The sequence below is a fragment of the Mus caroli genome, unplaced genomic scaffold, assembly GCF_978045245.1.
Source record: "Mus caroli unplaced genomic scaffold, Mus_caroli_1 scaffold_1, whole genome shotgun sequence".
Classification (NCBI taxonomy): domain Eukaryota; kingdom Metazoa; phylum Chordata; class Mammalia; order Rodentia; family Muridae; genus Mus; species Mus caroli.
Window position 1 is genome coordinate 1,476,294 of NW_028227256.1, and position 19,447 is coordinate 1,495,740.

General features: G+C 38.4%; 1 protein-coding gene across 4 annotated transcripts in view; it reads right to left on the reverse strand.

The window, feature by feature from the left end:
• Rp1 (RP1 axonemal microtubule associated) overlaps positions 1 to 19,447 on the reverse strand; it is a 408,574-nt gene that overhangs the window by 342,843 nt on the left and 46,284 nt on the right. For all 4 annotated transcript variants that reach the window (XM_085835373.1, XM_085835382.1, XM_029485010.2 and 1 more), the window contains exons 2-3: positions 10,010 to 10,648; positions 9,718 to 9,889 (exon numbers count right to left, since the gene is read on the reverse strand). In XM_085835373.1, coding sequence (XP_085691499.1) covers positions 9,718 to 9,889; positions 10,010 to 10,648 — 811 coding nt within the window. The remainder of the gene's footprint in view (positions 1 to 9,717; positions 9,890 to 10,009; positions 10,649 to 19,447) is intronic.

The window sequence follows — 19,447 nt, forward strand, 5'->3', positions numbered from 1 at the left end:
TGTAAAGACACCAAACTGTCGTAAGTCCCATTTCATAAAAGACATACTAATGGAATTATAGACATGGATTAACACAAACACAACAATAAAGGTGATTTTTAACACCTCTTTTTCTCTAAAGGGTCATGGGGGGGCAATAAATAAACCACAGAATTAAATGACACCTTATATCAAATGGACCTAACAAATACCTATAGAATATTCTATTTCAACACCAAACATACATTCTACTCAGCAGAACATGAACATGTGTCTAAGATAGACCACATTCTGGTACAACAAACAAACATTAAAAATGTAGAAAAACTACAATAATTCTATATATTCTATCTGACATTTTACAATAAAATTGCAAACAGAACTCTCATAAGTGTATAAACTCATAGAAACTAAGCAGCTCATTTCTACATGATGAATGTTCAAAGAAATCAAAATATTCCTGAAACCAAATAAAGATGAAAACACAAAACAACAAAACATTTGGGACACAGTAAAGGAAGGAAGTTTCTAGGCCTACATATCTATATTAAAAAGTTAGAAAAAGCACAAATAGTTTATTTAATAATCAACTCAAAACTTTAGAAAAATAAAAGCACAGCAAACCCAAGACCTCTAGATAACAGATAATAATTTAAAAACAAAGTATGAATTAATTAAATAGAAAACAATAATCCAAAGAATAAATAAATGTCTAAGACTATTTTCTTTGAGAAGATAAACAAGTATAGAGGAATTCCAAGACCTAGGAAAGATGATTTTGAGTGCAGTATCCCAGACCCAGGAAGACAAATGCCAAATGTTCTCTCAATCTGCAGTTTCTAACTCCAGTTAAAGACAGAGTGATAAAGGGATGGATGGGTGAGAGAAGATAGATGATAGATGACAGATGATAGATAGATAGATAGATAGATAGATAGATAGATAGATAGATAGATAGATAGATGGATAGATAGATAGATGGATGGATGGATGGATGGATGGATGGATGGATGGATGGATAGATAGATAGATAGATAGATAGATAGATAGATAGATAGATAGATAGATAGATAGATAGATAGATAGATAGACAGGCAGACAGACAGACAGACAGACAGACAGATAATAGGTAGGTAGGTAGATAGATAGATAGATAGATAGATAGATAGATAGATAGATAGATAGATAGACAGAGTGTAAGAGACAGAAAACAAGGAAGTCCTCTGTGAGCCTACCTCCTTTAGATATGACTGTGTAAACAAAACACAGCAATAGCATTGTCAATAAAGAATGCTAACACAGAAAAGTAAAATTCCATGGGGTTTGACCCCCCAGATAAAGAACTTTAGGCAAATAATGAGTGCTGAGAGAGGACATATTAGCCTTTCCCAGCAATGAGTCTCCTAATTGGTTATCCAGTACAAAGTAGCCAACCTGGAAACCATACATACAACAAACAACAAGATGGAATCAGTTGGCTGTGCTTAAGCATTCCTTCCTGCACATGTAACAGTAATAACCAAAGGGCTATCAATTTGAGAATTGGAAGAACAGGAGGGGTTGGAGGGAGTGGACATAGGAGGGGTTGGTTGAAGTGGGGGAAGGAAAGTAATTATATATTTTAACTACAAATGTAAACATTTTTAAATAAATTAAAATTTTTTAATTTAAAGATTATTTCTAGGACAGGGACAACTTAGTACTGATGTATTCTTTTTTGTGTGAAAATGGTGAATAGTGCCCTACAGAATACTTAGGAACTTCAGTTTGTTCTGGGGAAACAGGAGCCAACTCTCTGGTACAAAAAAATAGCAGATTGTTCTGGAGAGCTTTAATAATACTTTTTATTAAATCAGCACTTACATTCATAAATGAAATAGTTTAAAGTTACATCTACCCATTAATATATTCAACATATATATGTATTAGACAATATTTTAAGGACATATTTCTTGTCCTGGCCATATTTCTGATATCCTGATAACAAAGTCATAGCTATGAAAAATTATCTGTTTACAATGAAACTACATAAAACTTTAATTACTGAGAAAATGAGGAGCAAAGCAATGAAGAAAACCAAATCCATTTTATCCAAAAATACGTTTTCCAGAGTATTCTCATTCTGAGAGAGTAAGAAATTCTTAGAGAATCTACCCTAAATTCTATCCCGAGCCAGGCGTGGTGGCGCACGCCTTTAATCCCAGCACTCGGGAGGCAGAGGCAGGCGGATTTCTGAGTTCGAGGCCAGCCTGGTCTACAAAGTGAGTTCCAGGACAGTCAGGGCTATACAGAGAAACCCTGTCTCGAAAAACCAAAAAAAAAAAAAAAAAAAAAAAAATTTCTATCCCATGTACTGCATCTTTTTATGGGAAATCATATTGACAGCTGGTGATTGTGCGAATACTGAAATTATAAATCATCCCACTCATTAGGGCCTTCAGTATCTATTATATTTAATTCATTTTTTTTCTTCCCAGATGAAAAGAACTTCACCCTCTAAAATGTAATACATTTCTAATTTACTTCTGGTTTTGCTATTTAAGGGTATCTCAACTTGGCAAATATCTAACAAGTAAACTTGACCGAACAGTTCTAAGTGGAACTGAAAACTGGTGTTCTCTCTTACTACTTGGTTGGGATTTTTTCTTGAGTTCTGTAATCTGTTAAGGAAGTTGTTATTCTCATCAATACTTTTGAAGTTATCTGTCCAATTGCTAGGGTTTAGTGAAACAGAATTCCTATTCTCCACCACTAGCAATGATGTGGACAAAGCATCTGAAAAGCTTTTCTTTAAATATAGTTGGAATTTCTTCAAATTAATTTCCTTCCTTAAAGAGTTAGCTCTTTTATCCACTAAGTCAATCATGCTTTTGAAATAAAGTTGATCACACAGATCACCAATGACATTACCAGCAAATTCTTCACCCACACTCACATTCCTGCCATCACTTCTAAATACGTCTTTCTTTGACTGTGGCATAAATGGGTATATTTTCATCCATAACTGAAAATCTAAAGAATTTTCAATATCAGAATCTTTGCGATAAGCAAATCCCCGGTCTTCCTCATTTACAGGTTGAATAATAACAGTTAGTATCGGACAATGTTGACCACAAAGAGCATAGAGTTTATCCAAAGAGTCACCTTCCTGAAGTGCTCCGTGGGTGGTGTTACTTCCAGGTAATGGCTGAGTTTTAATAGCGTCACTGCAGACAGGGTGGACTTTATTACCAGCCGAAGCAAAGGCTTGAGTAACAGATGTACACATTCTTTCAGATGGATGATTACCCTTCTCTTTGTGATGATTGGGTATTTTCTCTTTGGGACAGGTTTTATTCTGTGCATCTGGAAAATCTTCACCAAAAGGCTCAGAGTCACTACCATGAGGGAAGTTAAAATAATTGCATTTCACTTCAAGGGGTTGAGTCATTTCTTCTATTTCTGAAGAGGACAATTCAGCCATTGTTAGACCAGGAGCCAGCTCTCCAAAATGTGAATATGGCACCTCAATGCTGTTCCTATCTATTAGAGTATCCACTGATGTGGTGTCTGCATTGCCGTACATGCCAGGATTGTCAGATGACACCCGCCACAAATGATTTTCTCTCAGGAGCCATTTGCCATTGTCAATCAGTTTTCCATTCTCTTTTTCCATAAAGACCCTGTCATGAGCACTTGATTTTGTAACATTTTCTATGCTGCTGTCCCCAAAACTGTCTCCCATGCCATTAGCATCAACCTGAGCTTGTCTTTTCTCCTGGAATTCCTGCAACATGAGTGGACTTCTAGATACCTGTTCAGAAGAGACCAATGACTGGCATTCAGACTCATAAAAACTGGTTTTCTTAGCGCACTGAACTTCCACAGAATTATAAGGACAAACTTGAGATTTGTGTATAGACCCATGGAAAAATGGTGGTTTGATAATCTCTGCTTTGCCATAAAGCTTTTCTATTGCCCTTTTAACAATTCCTCTTGTGGGCTCTTTCTCTTGGCCAGAGTCATCATTGTGATTATTGCTGGATGCTTTACAAGGATATCCACTCTCACTATCTGATCTATAGTCTGACCAGTCTAAGGTTCCTGGACTTCTGTGATGTTTTTTAAAATTAAGTGAGGACTCCGAGTAACTTTCATTTTCCATGCTGTCTACCATCATCTTAACTCTCATCTTAGTTTCTTTTTCACTGATCTCTTTTTCAGTGTTTTTGTTAGAATCGTAGCAAAAAGCTAAAGATGGTGGTGTCACCTGCCCCCTACCGGTTGTCTCCAGAATGGCAGTATTTCTTCTTTCCTGTTCTATAATATTCCTCCCTGATACGTTTATCAATTCTGAACTCATCCTAGCCTCTGATTGATTTTGCATCATTTCCTTGGTAGACTTTCTTTCAGCCCTTACATTCATATTGAAGATACCTGTGTCTTGGCTTTCTAATTCTTCAAAGGATTCTAATTCTGAAATGGCATTTCTTTCACTTGATGTCATGCTATTGGTTATTGACCCTGGTTCCTCAGAAGTCCTTGATTCTTCCTTTTCAGAAGAAATAGATTTCTTTTTATTCACAATTTTCTTAAGTGGGCAACTTTGGAATTCTTCTAGAGGACTATAGTCCTTATCAGAGTCTAGATAAGCTTTACTTAGGCGCGTCCGTTGGGAACTTAACTTATTGACATTTTGAAATGAAGATACATTGGAGTCATCTTTATAAATAGAATCTGCCAGAATGCTTGGACCTTTAGGAACTTTGTCAACAGTTTTGAGTTCTTCAGTTAATTCCAGATCATCAGTGCATTTGTTTTCTTTTGAATGCACAGAGTGAATTGTATGGCAGTCTCTGATAGGAATGTGAGTCTCATCACTTAGGCAAGCTCCCTCATAGATACCCTTCTTCTGAGCACAAGCCTTGTGGGAACACACCCCATCTGTAAGGAAACAGGCCTCTGTGGAGTGCTGACTCACAGTGCAACTATTGCTAGTAAGAAGGCCATCACTCTGCTCATCTACCTGTTTTGGAGGATTAGTTATGCTCACCATGTGCATCTCACATGAAGAGTTAGGTGACTTGCTAACCATTTCTGAGATACAATCCCCCATGACAGAATAGCTTTCATCCAAGAGGGTCTTCTGAGCACTCCCATTTTCATTACACTTGTCCACACTATGAAGGCTGGATGCTGTACAATTTACTGGTACCATATCTTGTTCTCTCCCACTGGATCCACTGCAAGTTTTGGTTGATTCCACTAAATTGGCAACAGCAGCCTTCAAGTCATCAGCTTCCTCTGTGATGGCAACATGCTTCAGAACTTCCAACAATGCAGCTGTTTCTGAAGATCTGTTGGTCATCTTATGAGCATCACTTTGACAGAAGCTATTCATATTTCTCTTTAGGTTTAGTACCAAAAGCCAAGCCAGAAGGAGATTTGTGGATGAATTATTTATTGTAGAAGGGAAGACAACCTCTGCTAATGAACCTGGTATTTGAGAAATTCCATTCTGATGTTTCTGATTATTGGGAACAAAAGCTTCCAGGTGCCGTAGCAACAGGGCTGGTAAGTAGTCTTTTAGAACATTTTCTCCCATAGTATCTACCTGAATGGCAACTTCAATGCTTTGCCTTTTTGTAGCAAAGTTCATTTCTTGGTAAACAAGCTTTACTTCTGGTCTTGACTTTTCAATAGATAAATGATGTTTAGTAGTAGGATCATGAATAGTGGTCTGTGACAAAGCACAATTGTCATGCAAAGAAACCAAGTAGGAATCATACAGAGACCCATTCTGGCTCTCACAGGGATGTTTATTGAGCTCTTCACCATTATCTTTAGCAACAAGAGATTTACCCATCTCTTGATTTGTATTGCCTGACCAATTGTCGTTTTTAGTTTTGCTCTTATTACTTTCCATTAAAAAACTATTTCCTTTTGAAGAAGTTGTATGGAGGTTATTTCCTAGAAAACCATTACTGCTGTAATTTACCACATCACTTCTATTTTGGCATAGTGGACCGGTCTTTCTATGCTCAAAATCTGGATATGAGTTTACGTTCTGCAACCACCGCTGTACATAGCTTTTAACTGAATGATGGGGAATACCCTCAGGAAAATCAGGTTTTTTCAAAGAAGCTAATGGATCTGCCCTGGTTGTAACAAGCTGTTCACTTACCTTAGCACCTAACTTTAATTTAACTCCCATTTGTTTTTTCTGGTTTCTTAACATTATGTGTAAATCATTGACTTTTGGGACTAAACTCTTTTTTGCCATTCCTTTCAAATTTCTAGTTACTTTCTCCATTTGGAATGGTGGTCTGTGCAAAACTTTCTGATCTTCTTCAAGGATATTAAACACATGAAATAAACTTTGTTTTTCCAAATGACTTTCACAGAGTTTCGAGTCACTATGGATAAGTACTTTATCTTCTTGACCAATCTCTTGTTTTCTGAGTCTTTCTGTGCTTACAATCTTTAGTGGCCTTGATTTTCTTTTGGCTAAAAGTTTTTGAGTCTTAGGATTTTGAAAAGTATTTAATTTATTTTTATAGAAATTCTTAGAAAATGTGGGATTACTTTTGGGGAAAAAATTATTTGATTCAATTACCATAGGACTTATATTAAGGCCCTGCTCACAAACTCTTCCTCCTTCATCAGGACAGTCTGATTCTTGCAATAGTCTTTCCTGTGCAGTTGTTCCTGCTCTGTGTATTTTCCCAGCTATATTTGGGGTTCCTTTGGTTTCAATCCCTTTTTTCTTATCATTGGAAGTTATCAATCGCTGCTGAGATTTCTTTTTCTTCTTCTTGCTGGCAAAAGAAGATAAAACCTTCTTTCTGTTTTCTGGTTGTTTTGTTACACCACAATGAGCAAATTCATTAACAAATCTTGTGGTGAGTACAGGAGATCCTACAGAAGGAAGCTCAGAAACATTTCTGTCATTTGAATAATTGTTAACTGAGGTAAGAGTTGAATCTGCTGTGGTAGAACTGAAGCTGTCATTGGCATTACCACAAGTTCTGAATTGCTCGATAGTGGCTTTGCCTGATACTGCACTGTTGTCTGTGCCTTCTTCCATGACTGAGTTCTCTGGTGCAGACGGTAAAGCATTGTTATGGCACATCTTTAAGACCTTCTGACTTGTAATTTCAATAGCACCAGCATTTATGGCCTGTGACTTGAGTGGTCCACTTTCCCTTGTTCTTTCTAATGCTGACTCCATCTCATTATCACTACCGATCTGAACAAGTTTATTAGATACTGATGACATTTTACTGCAAGAATGTGTAAACATATGGTACTCAGATTTTTCTCCACCCTTTCTTTCTTCACTATAGGAAAACTGCTTTTCTTGAACCTCTGTTTCAGATACTACTGTGACAGTCCCTATCACAGATTTCTTTTGTCTCATTCTCCTTGGTCCAGGAGTTGGGGGTCTATAAAAGTGTTTCACTTGTTTCTGGCTTTCCTGAATGTCTGTCTCCATAGAGGCATTCTCCCAACCAGCAGAGCTACATGACAGAGCCTGCTGCTCTGTCATTTGAGTATTTTCTTCCTGTGTCAAACTGCCCTGCTGAGTGGTATCTACGATGTCTTCAGGCAACGAACATGCTGCAAGCTTTAAACTAGATGGTCGATAATCTGTTTTTCCAGGATAACTACTTTTCTTATTCTTTTCATCATTATTAGAAAGACCAGCTCTATTGACAGTCGTTGTCCACTTAACAGTTTCTTCTTCTTTTATCTTGAATCGAACTTTCATCACGACCGTCATCGTACCATCTTGATTAAAAACAATCGATTTCTCAACATCATCTTCAGAAGGATATGTTGATAGAGACTGAGAATCATGTGTTTCTAAGGCCAAGTAATTCTCAGGGGCTACAGAAAAATCTGAAAAGCAATCATATGTTTTCTCTGAGATCAGGGAGTCAGTCTGGGGTCTTGGGTCTGAAGGCATATGTGTGCTCACTTGCAAGATTTTAAGAATGAAAGATGCCATGTCAAAGCACAACATGGAAAGCACAGAAGTTGTAAATATCCCAAGGAAGAAGCAGCAAGGAAAGAAAAAGAAAAGGGGAAATTAGTACAAAATACCCTTTCTCTATAGTTTACAATTAAATGTTATAGTTGTATTTCTAGCCTGTATGTAGTTGATGGTAATTTGGGAAATCTTACTGCACTTTCTGGGTTTTATTCTCAAACAACTATTAAAAAGTAAACCAACCAAACTTTAATGGAGACTCGTAAAATTTTAATTTTAACAATTTTATAAGGGAATGATAATAATAATTATATAAGCACAAACTGCTGATGATTATATTGGATAAAATATGTTTTCTGTGTGGTTTTGTTTCTATGATTAACAATACAAAAGATGGAATCTAACAAATTTCCATATATCTGTATAAGAAAGGCAGGCAAAGGGCAATATATGGTGATGTTTCATCTGAGTGTATATGAGAGAGCCCTTGGAAGTTTTATGAAAGCAGAAATAACTTTAACTCTTGATTAATCAAATAATACTTAATTTTTATTTATGTAATTGGTGCAGTTGATTTAGTGTATATATAAAAAAGCCCAGAGTGGCTTTCAATGTGAGGTTTCTGTTCTTAACTTTGGCTGTTGTGTTTCTTAATGTAACAGATCTCCTAATAGTCCTTATGGATTTGCACACATCTCCTTTGCAGTTTTCAGAGCTAAACCTAAAAATATTTTTGTAATTTTTGGTAAATAAAAATGTCTCATTTTTAACTTTTTGAAGTAAAACTTAACAAAGCTCTATTAAAAATCATAATAAGCACCTGATAACAGACACAAAAAGAGTAAGCCACTTCAACAAAAATGGCCAAGGAAAAACAGTACTACTGTATGTATAATTGGCAGTAAATACCTACAAAATAGGTGCATTGACAAAAAGGAGTATGTTTTTTAAACAATTAGATGAAAGAATTACATTATTTCAACCATATTAGCAATAAGAACACTACTTCTTAAAATATAAAGATTATTCCAAGTCTAAAGAGAATGAAAGTTCAAATTCAAGTGTAAATGGCAATCAGGACACTGGCATAGAACTTACACTTCCTTGGAAATAATGAGCACAGTGGGTGATGGTGTTAGCCTCTCTCACACTATGGGCCACACTGAGTGATGGGGTTAACTATGGGCCTCAAGACACCCTCTTTCTCCCCTCTCCTAAGGACAGGGATATGCTGTTAAACAGAGCATAAAATTCTCACAATTTATGTTATTGTTACTAGCATAAACTGGCTGCGTGAATCTATTTTGAACAGGAAGTGTTTCTGACGATTAATAATTTTACAGGAATCCTTTCAGAGGGGAGAACATGCAGCCTGATTTTTTTTCTTAATATATAAACCACTGATTTGCTGTGCTCAGCTATGAATACTCATTTAGATAAAAAGTCTACAACTACCAGAGATGTCATATACAATTCTGCAAAACTCTTTCCAAAACAAGAAATTCGGATATTTTTGCTTTATTAAAAATAAAAAGTATATATGTCATTCATGTAAAAAAGTCTATCATTGATTATTTAGAAAAAGTCTCTCAAAAGGTCACCAGATAACCTCTCTATTTCAACAATAAATTAGCCAATTTCACCTCACATTTTTGTCTTTGCGATGAATGAACTTGGTTCTTTAAATATAATTTTTATTGGTAAAGCAAAAACAAAAACTTTCAGAGTTAAAAAAAAAAAAAACGATCTATTTATAGGTGGCTTACTCTTTCTTTTTTCTATCTTGGCTTTTCCCTTCCGGTGCACACGATGAGAGATTCCTGGTAACTTGGCAGGAAGCAGGTATTTTTGTATGTCATAATTTCCTGGTTTAAATGGCTCCCTTCCAGCTGCCACCACAGCTCCAGAGCTGAGTATCACTGCCTGGAGACTAGGAACCTAGAAGAAACCAGAGTCGCTGAGCAAGCACTGTTCTTCCCATATGGTATATTTATAACTTTAAATAGCTCAATGTGACAGCCTCCTAGGGAGATGACTTAGGGCCACCTGTATACTCACTTTCCTTCCATCTGTGGCATACAGCTTGGCCACAGGACACTTCATAACCTGTGTCAGGTACTGCAGAAAGGCTTCAAAGCTCTGAGTGATTCTCCGGCTAACAAGGACCACATGCTTATTCTTCGGGTCACCATTCCGGAAGACCACGAGCCTCCTTGGGGCACGGAGCATGCCAGGTGCCATGGTGGACATATTGGCAGTTGCAGGACAGAGCTGCACATGCGTGCTTATGGAGCGACTACTGAGCCAGGGCCGAGGGCGCCGGCGGGCCTTGTCCAGGTCAACTGGCAGCACCTTCTTATTGTGGGAGCACACATAAGACTCGCCATCCTCTAGCTCCTCCAGCCTTGTGATGCTGTGTCGTCCACGGGGCGTGCTGATATTCCTTACTCCAAAGGGCAGGGGTACCTTCCTGGATAAACTGTCCAGCAGAGCGTCAAAAGTCTTAAAGGAACGAGGGTTGACCACCACCCGAACGCCACCAAACTGTGGGTCTCCACTCTTATAGAAACTGATGCGTTTAGCCACTACAGGATGAGCGATATTTGAATGGCGAGGGGAAGGAACTTGACCTTCAGAAGAAGTCAGATGAATCATGGAGAAACTAGTAGAAGGTGTGTCACTCATATTGGATGAGACCTAAAAAGGAAGGAAAATGGCTTATTTCTACAATGTTCTATAGTTGTACCACAGAGACTACACAATAATATATAATAATGCTAATGCTTGCTAATTATAGCTAAAGTCATGCAGAATAGTCCTAGAATTTTATTTACTAAATGGACTGCCAACTTTGAAAAACAATCTTAAGACACTACAATAATACCAAAATAAGTAAAACCAGGAGATTTAGTTCAGTGATAGAGCAGCTTGCCTAGCTCAAATACCCGAACTGGGTCCTCAGCTGCAGGTAGATCATATAAAATAATCATGGGGTTGGAGAGATGGCTCACCAGTTTAGAGCACTAACTGCTCTTTCAGAGGTCCTGAGTTCAACTCTCAGCAACCAGAGTGGCTCAAAACCATCTCTAATGGGATCTGATCTGGTGCGTCTGAAGGCAGCATCAGTGTACTCACATAAAATCAATAAAATATATTTTTAAAGATAATCATGCATATAACTGAATGAATGACCTTACTGCCACGCTGTTATGGAAAAAAAATTGTATTTGTGAAGTAGAATAAGGTAGAAAGACAATTTACTAGATATTGGTTTATTTAGTGGTTCACTTAAAGCATGGCCTGAATTGATGTTTATCAAGCACAGATTCACGTACTGCCAGGAGCAGCGTGACCTGGAGAATAGCTGAAACAATCAGTCGTTGCCCTTAAGGACCTGTGTCTTTCAGCAGCTTGTTGGGAATTTCAGGTGGCAGTCATGATGGGGCCTTTTTTGTGAGCACGCCATAACATCAGTAATAGACCCAACAAGCAGTTGAAAGACCCAACCAATGTACAGAGGTTGCTGAGGAAGCAGAGGAGGAAGGTGATCCTATAAGAAGACCCGCAGTCTCAACAAACCTGGACCCCCAAGATCTCTCAGACACTGATCCACCAACCAGGCAGAATACACCAGCTGATATGAAGCCACCAATACATATACAGCAGAGGGCTTAAGATGCACCTAACCCTCAAGAGACTTGAGGCCCCAGGAAGTGGGGAGGTCTGGTGGGATGGGGGTTAGAGGTGGGGACATTCTTGTCGAGATGCGGGGGCGGGAGGGGAGATATGGGATATGGAAGAGTCAGAGGGTGGACTGAGAAGGGGATCAAATCTGGACTGTAAAAAAAAATGATTAAATAAAAAAATAAAAGTAAAAGAACCCTCATAGACATCTGTAGAATTTTTCTTGCTTTCCCACTGCACCTTGTGGTTTTAGAGTTTAAAGCATACAAACTGACCTGGGGGTCAAAGTCTTTCAGGAGCTGAGTTGCACAAGTGTGCTTATAGAGCAGCTACTGAGTCAGAGCAATGGGGAGCCTTGTCCAGATCAGCTGGAGCACCTTTCTATTCTGGGAGCATGGGTAAGACTCACTGTCCTCTGTCTTTGGTCCACCAGCTACATCTCCCCTGTCCTCCTCTCAGTGGTGTCAGTGTGCCTATTACAGAAAGATTCCAACAGCAATTCTGGAAACCTCCCAGCCAGATCTCCTTCACCATAACCCCAGCTGGTTCTGGGAGGCTGCTGCTCTCAGTCCACTAAAGTCTCTGGAATGGAGATGTGCTCACCAAAGATGGGATTCCAGGGTCTTCTTCTAGTAGCAAAGGGAACTGTGAAGCCCAGAATCGGAGTTTCTGAGTGTACTAAGATGAGATTGAGCTGGAACATCTAGAATAGGTGAGGCCCCAGGAAATATGCAGGAGTTGCCAGTGCCCACTGGATTGCCTTCAGGAAACTGAATGTGAAGCCTTTATGGAATACCAAGATGATATTTGACTCCAAGGAAATATAACTTCCTGTGAAATAATGTCATGTGAATATATGTCATGTGAAATATACTAGGAATTTAAAATGGGAATGTGGAGCTGGAGAGATGGCTCAGGGGTTAAGAGCACTGGTTGTTCTTCCAGAGGACCTGGGTTCAATTCCCAGAACCTAATCTGGCAAGTCACAACTGTCTGTAACTCAAGTTTCCAGTGTTCTGACACCCTTACATGGGCATATGTGTAGGCACATAAAATAAAAATAGGTAAAATATTTTTTAAAATTAAGAAAAAATAAAATGGGACTGTATAACAGTGAATGAACATGTGATTTCTTGTAGTGGTTCCACAGTTCCGTGGGTATGGGACCTGACTCAACCCCACCAACCTGCAGTTCTGCTGAGGCTGTTTTACTCGGCATTCATTTTCCATAACAGGAGGTGACTGTGCATGAGGATACACATGTGGCCATAAGGTAAGACTTTTTAAGTTGCTTAAAGGCAGTCAGTCAGCCAGACACTTGCTTGTGGAAGAAGCCTATCTTCTCAGCCCACCCTATGCACCACAGGGGGACATGTACAAACTCCACCAGCTCCTGCTTATGGAACATTTCTCACCATGGGGTCTGCATCATATCAATGTGAGACCCACACAGTCTCACAGACTATCAGGCCTGAAGAACCAACGAAGCACACGCCACTACGCTGTAGCTTCCACAGAGGATGAAATCTGGCTCTAATTTACAGTGCTACATGGAGCCAGGGCAATCTCAAGACAACCTGGTCTCACCCCCTCGGTGGCATCCTCTGTGATGCAATGCTCACCAACCTTGACCAGCCTACCATGTCTTCCAAACTCCCTCTGACTGTGTTCCAGGGAAGAACCTGTTCCAATGTACAAACTAAGGGGGAAAGTCAGGTCTTTTCCTAATCCAATCCAATTCCAGATGGTATGTTCACACTTCCAGGGTTCCCAGAATTTCCTCATGAAAGTTCGAAGAAAAAACAAAAGCAACTGACAAGAACACTGTCGAATACCATGAGGGCTAGTTGATTGCCACAGATAGGAAAATTATTTCAGAGATGACAGCTCGCAGATTAGCTCAGCAAGCTTATATATCATGCATCTTGGGAAAACTGCCTTTATGAGAAATGTTACAAAGATATTTGCTGGTCAGTTTGCCAACACTGACCCAACAAGCTACCAATGCCTGTCTTCAGTTGCCCTGGAACCTTGCTGTTGTAAAATCTGAGGTCCTGCCCATTTGAATATTAGAAGTGGACTTTAGTGACATTCAGTCCAGCATGGGACACTGATTCTTGCTAGTTACTCTCTGATTTTTTTTTCAGAGAGGGTAGAAGCTTTTTCTACCAACAAAGAGCATTAACTTCATCCCAGGGATGCAAGGATGGTTCAGTATATGGAAATCCATCAACATAATCCACTACATAAACAAACTCAAAGACAAAAACCACATGATCATCTCATTAGATGCTGAGAAAGCATTTGACAAAGTCCAACACCCCTTCATGATAAAAGTCTTGGAAAGATCAGGAATTCAAGACCCATACCTAAACATAGTAAAAGCAATATACAGCAAACCAGTAGCCAACATCAAACTAAATGGTGAGAAACTTGAAGCAATCCCACTAAAATCAGGGACTAAACAAGGCTGTCCACTCTCTCCCTACCTATTCCATTTCATACTTGAAGTCCTAGCCAGAGCAATTAGACAACAAAAAGATATCAAAGAAATACAAATTGGAAAGGAAAAAGTCAAAATATCACTATTTGCAGATGATATATTATATATAAGTGACCCTAAAAATTCCACAAGAGAACTCCTAAACCTGATAAACAACTTCAGTGCAGTAGCTCGATATAAAATTAACTCAAACAAATCATTGGCCTTTCTCGACACAAAGGATAAACAGGCTGAGAAAGAAATTAGGGAAATAACACCCTTCAAAATAGTCACAAATAATATAAAATACCTGGGTGTGACTCTAAGGAAATGAAAGATCTGTATGATGAGAATTAACTTGGAACTTGCACAACTGGTACCACCTTCAGGTCGAGTTGAAAAAAATGAATAAAACCTTAAATGACAGTGGCCAAGGAACAGGTCTCCTTGGCCAGTAATTCTGCTACTTGTACAATTTCAGTTTCAATGAACATCCTGTAAATCCCCTTTTGAGGTCCTGTTTGGCTGCCTGCCTCCACTGCCTCAGAACACCTCCTGGTGTCAGGTTACAAACCAAGCTCTTGAAAGATCTGCCTGGCACTCCACAGAAAATTGCTTAAAGTTACAAATATTAATCCATAAATACACCATAAAAAATCCACACCAAGGTTACAGTGGACCAAAGCCAGGAACAGATTATGCGAGCTGACCAAACCTCTAAAATTGATCCGCTCAGATGACCTCAGAATGGAGACTGAACCTGATGGTAGGTACCACAGGATGCTATACCCTATAGATAATATTTGTATGGATGCTTCATTTCTGATTTGGGTTTTCAATGCAAGGGATCAAAGCAAGGTCATTTGCATGTTAAGCAACTGAGAAATTTCCCCAACCCATTTTTAAATGTCACTAAACTTAGTAAATGTTTAAAATGTAAAAATGTATTTATAGGATTTCAAAAAATCAGAGACACAAATCAGAGCTACTCCAATGAGAAAAGTAAGAGTTTCCCAATTTGTCGATGTAATCCTTCATAACCTAACAATGGGCAGGGGGGAGCCTTAAAATTCAGCTTGACATTTGGATGGAAGGGAATGAGCATCATTAAGTAAAGAATGTGTTGTCGAGATCTGTGATGAATATATCTAGAGAAAATGTATCATTAAGTAATCTATCATGGATATCTGTAATGAGTATATCTAAAGAGACATGTATCATTAAGTAAAGAATGCATTATGGAGATCTGCAATGAATATATAGAGAAAAAAACATACCATTAAGTAATGAATCATGGATATCTGTAATGGATATGTTAAAATCAAATACTTCCTCTGCAAAATGTAAATAAATCATCTGTCATGATGCTTATGTTGGGAACTCCTCACTGAGTAATTTTTATGATCTAACTGCTGCATGCACCAAGAGTTCTAAAACAAGAACATCAGGATCCAATTAGAGAAAGGACATTTTTTTAGTAAGCCACAGAAGTGTGCCTTGAGGTCAGAATCTGAGTGACAATATTGGAACCTGTAAAAAGGCTTTATCTAGCTGTAGGTCTCTCTTTATAGTATGACTATTTCTGTTGTTTTAATTCATTTCAGCTATCAGTGCCTTTGAAAACATAAGAGATCCCTGCAGCCTTGAAGACAAATTGAATGAAATATTTATTTGGGAGTGTAGAGATAGCAGAAGGCATGTTTGCATTGTAAATCTGGCCCAAATCACCTACATAAATACTTGCAAGCTATTATCTAAGACAGATATCCATGCATCTCCCAAGTGATTTGCAAATCTTTATGTGCAATTCAGAAGAACTAAAAATTCTGTGATTAACCTAGGAATTAGTTGTTTCCCGTCTCATTTGCCCGGAGATTTAAAGTGATTATAGTTTTTAAGATAATAAAGGTAGCCACAGCAGACAAGTGCATGAGTAGCTGGGAAATCCAGCTTTTTAATAGACTCAGCAAAACTGAAGCTTCTTCTCATCCTCTGATAATCACTGACTTGACCTTGAATAGCCTGCTTAATCTCTTTTCCCTCACCAACTACAAGAAGGTAAGAGGCTGTTTCACCAGTAGAGGGGCACAAGCAAACAGGAAGGGTGACTTCTGGTCACACTAGACACTATGGCTAACATTTAGTTGGATATTTCAGTTAGCAAAAACGTCCTGTCTTCCCAACAAAAAGCAATTGTAAATGTCTGAGGAACTAGGAACCCCATAACCCTTGGTCTGATCATTGTATATTATATTGGATTGAGGTGCCATGCTGTGTCTCATAAAAATCTACTATTCCTCTATCTCTATTTTTAAACTTCCTTCACTATTAAAAACTTCAGAGCCCTTTATCTCCAATTGTTTTTAAGTTGGTTCACTGACATATTTATTTGAAAATTCATGAATAGGTATGTGAGACACATTTTTACCTTATTTTGGGAAAATGAAATGCATCTCCTTGCAAGGGCATTGTGAAGATTTTAATGTCATTAGTCTTCTGAAGCTCACTCACTGAAATGCTGTTGACTTGGTGGCCATTTGGGAAACAGATTTGTACATGGGTGAAGGTTTGCAAAATCTTTATATTTCTTTTCTTTGGGCTAATATGATACAGAAAAGTTTGAACTGGGACCAAAAGGGGGAAGATACAAGTCAAAACCCAAAGGAGAAAGAACCAACACCCTCCCCCAACCTTTCTTTTATTCCACTACTGTCAGCCCTGTTTTGAGCCTAATCCACAAAGGACAAGCTGAAGATTACCATGCTCTGGAAGACTTGAGACACACAGCAGTGGAATAAGTCAGTATGGGAAGTTTTAGGAAGCTGTGTGGTTTTGCACTTGTGCAAGTCAGGCTTAAGCACCCATGGCATTGTAAGCCCTATGGGTACAACACAAAACGTAATGAAGATTCAGCACCAACAATAAATAAAAAGTCAAAAAGCCATTTTCCAAGGCAGTGGCTCAGACATTGCCCTGTTGTAATCATGCACCTCTCCAAGAATCCAGGAACATTAATGGTGCAATTCAGGAGTGAACTGATAGTGTGTCAATGTACCAAGAAAATACTCTAGATAGGATGTCTAGTCCAGATTGAAGGCAGCAAATAGAAGGTAATATTGTTCAGAGGGAATTCATGGAAAGCTCTGATGCCAGATGCGGAGTAGCAGGGATGCCCTCGGGAGGAAAGGGAAGCCAGTGCAGCACAGAGCCACCTCACAAAAACAAGATCAGCTCTGTGAACACCAAGTCTTAATGGCAAAGTGTACTGTTTGCCATTTGAGCTTCTTTCTTAATTTGTGAAGTTAATGAAAGTTCGGATGGTTCTCTTATAAGCATTTTCAAACACATTTCCTATGAGATTACAATAATGCAATAATAAACTTTAAACTTGGCTAAAAAAATAAACTAAGTAATGCACTCAGTTTACTCTGGAGAATAAGTCGAGACAGCAGTAATAAGGAAACTGGAATCTTGAGATCTGCTTCTTTCCTCCAGACGAACTCCCTGAAGATAACACATTTTATTTGCCTCCAGCACAGTGCATACTAAAATTGTTTGCTGATGATGGGATAGCTTGCTATCAGTATCTTACCTCCTCTGTTCAGAACTTCTGCTGCCAAAAGTTAGACAATGGAGCAATTCAGAACACTTTGTAAAATTAAGGAGGAAAACATAATAACTTTGGTTCACCAGGTTTGGCTGTGGATATGCTTGCCTGCCTTGTGATGGGCCTCAGTCAACAGCACTTTTAACTCTGTCCTGTAAAGTGGCCTCAATGTGTCTGGCAAAATAAATGATGGACCTAAAAGACACACATATCCTTTCACTAATTCAATTTCCAATTTATTTTTTCCCATGTGATAAGAATTCAGGCAGTTGAAGACAGATTATATAGAAAACTAGCAAATATTTACTGAGAGAATATTTACTCTTGGGACAATTCACATAGTACTGTAGCAAAACTAATTCATTTCATCACAAATTTCCATAGCCATGTTGGGCAGGAGGGAAAAGATACTCAGCGGAAATATATAATAGTTATTGTGGTAGCCATAACCTTTTATTATAAGCAGGTTCTTTAATGCATTGTAGTTTCCTATAATAAGTATATAATGCTATTATAAGCAAAACTACAGTAAACTCTCCTTATATTTCACTAAACTGGAATCACAATTTCCCAACACTAAAGCTTTTCCCTACATCAATATCAGCATGCTACAAAGATTGCTGTTAGATTTTAGTAACAGACAATAACTATTAATAGCATGTATTGTTCTAATGGTTAAAGATAAAACAGAGGTTTGTATTCTATATATGAAAGATATTGCCAAAATAAAATGATCATACCATATTTTTAAGAGAAATATTTCAAATAGTTTTGTACTTACCAGAACTTGAAACTTTCCTTACAAAGAAAAGAGTAAATAGTTTGTGTGGTCTGTATAAACGTCACTGGATATGCAACCTGCTTGTTTCACATAAACAAATGTCTTTGGATTTAATACTATCATGTGTGCTCACAGATTAAGTACAGCCAATTAATTTAATCCAAGGTGATGTTAATCTCCAGAAGTAGCTCACCTCAAGAGTGCCACAGCCCTGAAGTCTCTCTATTAAGAGTCCTTATTAGATTGTGTCTTTTATGGGCATCATTTTCTACAGAAAGTACTCAACTCGCAGATACCTCTCTTCTAATTACCTCATTTATTTTTTTCCAGTTTTTATTAGGTATTTTCTTCATTTACATTTCAAATGCTATCCCACAAGTCCCCTATGCCCCACCCCCCGCGCTCCCCTACCCACCTCCTCCCACTTCTTGGCCCTGGTGTTCCCCTGTACTGGGGCATATAAAGTTTGCAAGACCAAGGGGCCTCTCTTCCCAATGATGGCTGACTAGGCCATCTGCTACATATGCAGCTAGAGACATGAGCTCCGGGAGGTACTGGTTAGTTCATATTGTTGTTCCACCTATAGGGTTGCAGACCCCTTTAGCTCCTTGGGTATTTTCTCTAGCTCCTCCTTTGGGGGGCCCTGTGTTCTATCCAATAGCTGACTGTGAGCATCCACTTCTGTGTTTGCCAGGCACCAGCATAGCCTCACAAGAGACAGCTATATCAGGGTCCTTTCAGCAAAATCTTGCTGGCATATGCAATGGTGTCTGCATTTGGAGGCTGATTATGGGATGGATCCCCGGGTGCGGCAGTCTCTAGATTTTTTTTCCAATTTTTTACTAGATATACCTCATTTATTTATGTAAAAAGAAAGTATGCTGCTGATATAAAATTATCTGACTCTGAATCATTCTTTTGGATGGGAGATTGTTCTTTTTA